Source organism: Priapulus caudatus, unplaced genomic scaffold, assembly GCF_000485595.1.
Source record: "Priapulus caudatus unplaced genomic scaffold, Priapulus_caudatus-5.0.1 Scaffold1777, whole genome shotgun sequence".
Taxonomy (NCBI): domain Eukaryota; kingdom Metazoa; phylum Priapulida; class Priapulimorpha; order Priapulimorphida; family Priapulidae; genus Priapulus; species Priapulus caudatus.
This window is the reverse complement of record NW_014578838.1, coordinates 10,668-18,569: the sequence shown is the minus strand read 5'-3', so window position 1 is coordinate 18,569 and position 7,902 is coordinate 10,668. Positions and strand designations below refer to the sequence as shown.

Below are 7,902 nucleotides of genomic sequence, written 5' to 3'. Positions count from 1 at the left end.
GAGCGGTTCGTGATGAAGCGTAATGTTGGCGAGGCCTACTCGGCGTGAGGGTTGTGAGGCCTCAGCGTCGAGTGATGACAGTACCACTTGGTGTATGGGTTGTGAGGCCATACTGCCAAGCGGTGATGAGGGTGGTGGACGATTGGTGAGTTATTGAGGTGACATGGGCGTAGGCGCGTCAGAAGTAAACGAGAAAGCGCGTCCGCTTAAGCGTTGTAATGGCCGCCTCGTCCGTTATGGCCGCATGGTCGTAATGGCATAGCCGTAATGGCCGTAATCGTCCAGCCGCATGAACGATGACTGATTCATGAAGGGTGGCAGGACCTGTGGCGCGGACTGTGAAATTAACGTGCGCATGCTGCGCACTTCTGTAATAAGGTCGGATGGGGTTGGGCGTTGTATCGTATTAACGTCCATAGGTTCTGTCATGTCGTAGGGGTCACTACGTCCTTGTCGTCGTGCCACCAGAGATGACTCAAGTACGACCTTGTCAGCGACAAGGTCGATAGCGTCAGCTGGCATAGCAGGGTTGCAATGAAGCAATAGTCTCTGTGCGTGTCTCTGTCTAAAAAAATTGTGGGCTAGGCGGCTCTGTGTTTCAGCCGTTGAAATTCGATGAGCCGGTCTCGCTTACAATGCGAGAGTGAAATAATCTGTCGCCATGCAGGCGGGTGGTTAGGGAATAGGGGTGGGTTATTCGAGCAACTATGATATCAGTTATCAGACCGTGGAGCCGTCTTGGTATGTGCGAAGGTGTGCGATAACTAATGCACGTAGCGCGATGACCGCAACATTTGTACAGGACGCGCATACGTCAGAAATCGACGACAGTAATGAATTACATGGTCTAACACGACAATGGGCAACTTAAAGATAATGAGACTTAGATCTAAACCGGCAAAGGCTAGTTTCACTCACCCGGCCGATCGTACGGCGGTGTTATGAGATCGTCTGCGATGAGGTTGATGATGACACGATGCTATTGTTGATGAGGCGGCGCGTGATCGTATAGTTAGATAGCACCGTGGGAGTAGCCGCGCAACCAGGTTCGAACGCTCTCACACGCACCAAATGTAACGCACGTTTTAACGTTACTGTTTTAAGTTAATGAAGTAGAATGTATGTGAAGCCAAAATACATAGATAAGAATAGACGTCAGATGTTTACCATGACTAGAACGCTTTTATTTGGTGAAGTTTACAATGCCTCGGTCGTGCCTGCTAGTAGCCCGGTTGCTGAGCGGAGTTCTCCCGTCTATCTCCTACTCCTCGTCTGACCCTTACGTTCGGACGAGGAGCAGCAGTCGGGAGTTTCTCCTCCCCTCCTCGTCTGACGCTTGCGTTCAGACGAGGAGCCGTCTAATCTCCTCGATTCCGCCCGCGCTCCGCGCTTTTATACTTACAGGCACTCCCGCGCGCGCATGCGTGATGCATCCACCGGTAGCCGCATCGGTGTCAACAGGCCAATTATAAACCGATTGAGGTCACTAGGACGGCTCGGCATCGGCGTCAACAAGCCAATTATTAAACCGATTCAGTCACTAGGACGCTCGACCTGCGGCATCAACAAGCCAATTATAAACCGATTCAGGTCACTAAACCGGCTTGGCATCGGCGTATGCGCGAGGCATGCGCCATGCCTTCGCGTTAACATCGAGATATAAAGCCGCTGCACTATGTAGATATTGCTTTACACTAATTGGGCCCCTATATGCGGGGCACAATATCTAGCCGCAAGTGATATCTATGTAGATATTGCTTTACACTAATTGGGCCCCTATAGGCGGGGCATATTGCCGCGTGTAATATCTATGCGCTATTTCCTCCGTACTACGTCGGCAGGGGGGGGGGAATTAGTGGCTCTACTAGCCTGTAACGCTTTGCAGCGTTACATTATTAGTATCTGCACCGTAGGACACGTTGGTCCTATCGGTCGTTGGTCGTGAATAATTTAAAATTTAAAAAAATTAAATTAAAAAAAATGCATTAAAAATTAAATTTAAAAAAAATAATCAAAAATTAAATTAAATTTTTTTTAATTAAAATTGAATTAAAAACAAAATTAAATTTAAAAATTAAATTATGGAAAGAAATCACGGCGCAAAATTATTTTTACTTTGGCCGGTTATTAGTAAGAGGGGTAGAGTGTCACCGGCGCGCCAAGTGTCGCATGATTTCGTAACGAAATAACTCGCGCAGTAGCTGATTTCGTAATGAAATAATTCGCAGTAGCTGATTTCGTCACGAAATCACTCGCAGTAGTTGATTTCGTAACGAAATCACTTTGTAGACTTGATTTCGTTACGAAATCAATAATTTTGTAACAAAATCAAGTCATGCGACACCTGGCGCGCCGGCGCGCCAAGTGTAGCATGATTTCGTAACGAAATAACTTGCAGTAGCTGATTTTGTAATGAAATAACTCGCAGTAGCTGATTTCGTCACGAAATCACTCGCAGTAGTTGATTTCGTAACGAAATCACTTTGTAGACTTGATTTCGTTACGAAATCAATAATTTTGTAACGAAATCAAGTCATATGCGACACTTGGCCAAGTGTAGCATATGATTTCGTAACGAAATCACTGGCAGTAGCTGATTTTGTCACGAAATCACTCGCAGTAGCTGATTTCGTCACTAATATTTACTCGCAGTAGTTGGTTTCGTAACGAAATCACTTTGTAGACTTGATTTCGTTAGAAATTAAATCATTGATTTCGTAACGAAATTAGTCATGCGACACTTGGCGCCCCATATAGTAGAGTAGCGCAGCGTTGTTTCGTCAGCAAATGGTATAGATTGTAGCAAATAGCAGATTGTAGCAGATAGAGTAGCATGCAGTGTCTTGTAACCACCAGTAGATATGACGTAGTCGCAGCTTCGTTGTTGAACTATGACTTTATTAGTAACTACGATCACGTACAACATATATATATACATAGGCCTACATGCATACGGCAACCTAGCTAGGTCCCGTCATCCCTGTTTCCGTCGCTACATCTTGAATGACTCACGTACGTCTCCTCGTAGGTAACCTCCGTAACTCTGTGTCTATCTTCCGTCTCCCCGAGCGTCTATTTATACGCTTCTTAAAAGCACCCGGACGCCCCACAATCCGAACCAGTTAATTTCTCCTCGCAGCTTCTACTATTAGTGACATATTAACGCGCAATTGTCTGTAATCGTTAGGGTGCGCGGTAGGGCTACGTATATATATACGACATACGTCCCATGTTATTACTAAACCAACAATAACCAGATGAGACGGGATACTAGAGAAGCGTTGCCGAAAGGAGATGTTGATCCTGATGTTGATCCGCTGAAGGCTCCGCGTCTTGGACTAAAAATAGCACTATTACCTACAATCCCTTGCCGCCGGCCATACCGCGGTTACAAACAGAGCGAACATGTGTGGCGTGTAATCTGTAGACTGGTACCCGCTCCCACCTCTCGGCTTAGTTACTCGATGGGTCCATATATGCATCCATCGAGTAACTATAAGAGCCGCGAGAGTCTATATAATCTGCCGATCTGCACAATCAACGATTTTACATTAGCTATATAGTATAGTGTTATTATTGCAATAGATATTAGTAGCAGGTGGATCCCGATTTTTCGGGACAGGTTTATCAGCGCAAGTTGGGGTGCTCAGCTAGAGTTCAATGAGATTACACAGGTCAGGTGTCGCAGGGCTTATTAGCGTCGCGAGATTGCACGCAACATATGTTCATGGACTTGAGTTTGTTTACATCGCGAGTGTTCAGAAATTTCACCAATTTTACTGCATATACTAGCTATCAAACGCAGCGTTTTATAACATCTGGTGTATGCACATTTGCCAACTGTCTTAAGATCTCTGAAGTGTACGTAGTGTGGACAAGTACTTTGATTCACTATACAACGTAGCCAAAGCACGCTATCTCGAGAAATTTGCGTGCATTGGGAATCGACACCCTTACGAGAATGGAGCGAGGACCACTAATTGTGCCTACCACGTACTTATTAGGATCTCGTGAATTGATTACCTAACATTCTAGCCGAGTCCATTTTATACTCTCAAGGACTTTCAGAACCACAAAAGCCTGGATGTCTACGATCGACTGTTCTGCGGTTGGGTTAGTGGTGTATCAGTCTACATCTAACATGTGAACAGTGAGAGTCCCATCTACGTTATCCGAGCACGTCTTATATACACGTCTTATATGCACTCCCAGTCTCTGATTATACAATCTCTCTATTCGTGCATGAGTCACGATGAGATAAATGGGACAGGCATCATGTCAGCTAGCACACTAATTGTAAAGCCGGGCTTGGTGCATTCTGTTCACATGTTGTCTCGGTGCTATTTTATGAAGATCGAGTATGCTGCACATGCAAGAGAAATCATCACCCCCACTCAAACAGCTGCCTACTGGATACCGGCGATATGGCATTATGTATATAAAATTACAAGTGTAAATGTGTAGCGGCGTGCGCCGTGCGTGCGCCGTGCGTGCGGTGTACCTGTGTGTTGCAGAGGAGCATTTGACGGCGGCATTTACAGGTAATTATCGGCAATACTAGGCGAAAGAGAGTAGAGAAACATTAAAACATTGGTAGTAAATACATTTCGTGTTTATTCAGCATTGCTTTTTTATTGAAAATGCTTCAAGCGTCTGTGGTCCGCCTGGTCTCTCGTCACTTTACAGTAAAAACCCGCGTATAAGAACATAGATTTTTCCAAGTTAGCCTCAATATGTTCTTATATAAATGGTGCTTACTGAAAAATGAGGCTCAAAAGGTTCTTAAATAGGTTCTTAATTGTTTCTACTTTTAATATGTATAAGCTTATACTTGATTCAAATTGTGTATCAAATTTCTTACAAGGACTGCAATTTTGCTAATTAATACCCATGATGGGCTACAGTGCAAGTTTTTCAGTGCTTACCATACTGTATGATACAGTATGTATCCAAGGAAACAAAACAATATGCAAAAAGATGCATGCCAAAAAAAGGTGCTGGCACATTCATCGGTATTGTTGAGCTCGTCTTTTTTATTTTACCTGTGTTTTTTTTTAAGTCTTCATCTGCATAGGAAATTAAGAACCTACTTTAAAATCTTAGCCTAAAACAGGTTTTATGTAAAGGATCTAAATGGGAAATTTTAGCCTAACAGGTTCTTAAAATCTATGTTCTTATACGCGGGTTTTTACTGTACCTTATGTTGTGATCGCTAGGCAGCCTAAAAAAGCTGTGTGGCTCTCTCTGATACCGATTGCTGCAGTTGACAACACCGCAGGAGAGCGGCGTTGTGATGCATTTGCTTAATAGGCGAATATAAAATAAGCACGACAGAATGACATTTTACATGACAATACCAATCTTACTATGTGCTTTCTTACGTGTGCTTTCTTACTTATGCTTTTTAAATATGAAAATTACTTATCATGCATTCCAGCAATCTGCGAGGCATCTAATTAACTTACGTGCATAATGCAAACTAGTGTACTCTAATGCCAAATTTTTTTCACACATAAAAATTCAAAAGCAGGGCTTATCCACAGACGAAATAGTTCAAGGGTGATGAATTGGTGCAAGACTAGGCCTACTGTTGCGTGCCCCGTATAAGGAGCCGTCGTAATCGACTTCAAGGTTGAGATGAATGATCTAGCGCCCTAGCTTTGCAAATGGGGGTGCCAAAAATTCAAATGCGGCATGTTTTCAGTAGCCAATACATAACTCTTTGGAATTACCTCCTAAACGATAAAATCAATTGTCACGCGGTACGGGTAAGTTTAGTGTTAGCGTAAAATGCAACCAGCAGCGTTAAGATATTTTTCTACTGATAGTGTTAGGTGTGCCACAACACAATGAAATGACAGTAATTAACTATTTTCCGGCACCAAATCAGTGTACAATGACTGTATGTTAATGTAGATGTGTAAATAATATATAAAGCTGTGTATACGCGTTTTCGCGTTTACATAAATACTTGTTCAAATCTAATTTGAACAGATATGTCTCTACAATCAGTGTTAGAAAATCTGCATGGTTTACTTTCTGTATACGGGCGTGCTTCAACGTCTTGCACTGAAAACCAAAAATCTCTACAAGATTTCGTAACATAAGATCACAATAAAGGTACTTTATTTTACTTATTTTCACAATACACTACTTAATAACGCTACTTATAACACTACTTAATACACAATACGCTACTTATAATAACACTACTTAATACACAATACGCTACTTAATAACGTAAATGTCTAGCTAAAGTATTCACAGAGACAAATTTACTAACATATTTATGTTGATTGAAAAAAGACCATTGTCGTTGGCCCTCCAGACGCCCTCAGTTTCCGTATCTATATTCGATCTCACGCGCTTGCCATATCGCGTGGCTGGGTAAAGCAGGATACAATAGCACCGCAATTACAAGATAATTTTCTTTAGTGTGATGACACGCTTTGTCACTATGATCCATGACTGCAATACGCATTAATAAGAAAAAATGATGGTTTGTTATGTTCGTCCATTGCTATCATTAGGTAGGTATAGTTTGCCTTGAGCCTACGCACAACACAACACCACTTTCTCCACCCAAAAACTCTCAACTAAAATACCTACTGAAAAAATGCATTGGTGTATGATTCAAACGAAGCGTGAAATGAGATCTGTATACAGCACACCCAACTCACCGACGAACATAAAGCAATACCGCGGGCTAAAGAATTTCCTCTAAAACCTAACACCGACACGTAGCGCTTAATTTCTCGTAATGTCAAATCCCATTCACATGACATTTATAAGCACACAACATCCGAAGTGGACAACGGTGAACTCGTAATTTCTAAAAATTTCTCGTGGTGCACAGAACATTTGACCAATTTATTGGTTTCAGTTAATCATGAATATGTCGCAATTAAGTACTAACAGCAGATGTTTTAGATACGTTTACTCATTTTGCACACAGGCGGTCGATCATTGTGAAAAGTAGAAAAACGCTGGTTTCTCCATTTCAATTTTTGCCACAGTAGTCGATGTAAAAATGGACATTTCTCTGTCATTACAACATGAAATAATTTGATTTTACACTCATTTTAATGGTAACACGCGCATCAGGGTTTGTTATTAAGTGCCGTCTTCTGTAAGTTATGGTTGTTTTGCATAAAATTTCAATCCGAACATACGCCTCAAATTTTAGGCAGTTAAAAAAAATTCGGTAAATATAAAACGGAAAGAAAAATTCTATCGCACTATTTTGATGCATGTTGTGCTTAACTTGTGGCGAGAATTTTGCGGTCATACTCTGTGGTATTTGAGAAATATTATACAAAATACCATTTTTACATGAAAATTCAAAATTTGTGTTGTAAAATAATTAGGGCCTGGAAATGTCATGAAATTTTTTGGCTTGAGCATAGAGATCTATCTCATCTATAAATAAAACTAGATTGATTCGATTCATTTATCAATAAACCTTTACTCTTTATTAGAGCAATACCCGTGCAGAAGTGCGGCAATCATTGTTCTACATATTATATAGTGATAAGTTTCAGTCCGCTTTACTTATGGTACTTTGACACTTAGTTGGACATAACAAATGGAGTGTTGCACTAAATGTTTACTTTAATTCTTGAGACAACCGAGAATATTTGAGTGTATCCAAAAATAGCACGAACTAATTATAGGAGAATAATTAGTATAAATAATATGAAATAATCATTACTATAAACACAAATGGTTGTAATATATCTAAACAATATAGCTTTTTAGAGTAGTATAGAAGCGCTATAATCATGATAATGACTAACTATCGTAAGTCCTCCGATCAGGCCGTGCGTTTATAACGGTTGATACTTACTTACTTACATACATACTTCTCGTAGACATTTCAAGTAAATATATATATATATATAT

General features: G+C 41.1%; 1 protein-coding gene across 1 annotated transcript in view; it reads right to left on the bottom strand.

The window, feature by feature from the left end:
• Positions 1–1,533: 1,533 nt before the first annotated feature.
• The window catches only part of LOC106817578 (soluble guanylate cyclase gcy-35-like), a gene marked incomplete at its 5' end in the record, with an annotated part of 16,937 nt that continues 10,568 nt past the window's right edge, over positions 1,534–7,902 (bottom strand). Inside the window, one exon of the mRNA XM_014822253.1 lies at positions 1,534–1,554. Coding sequence (XP_014677739.1) covers positions 1,534–1,554 — 21 coding nt within the window. The remainder of the gene's footprint in view (positions 1,555–7,902) is intronic.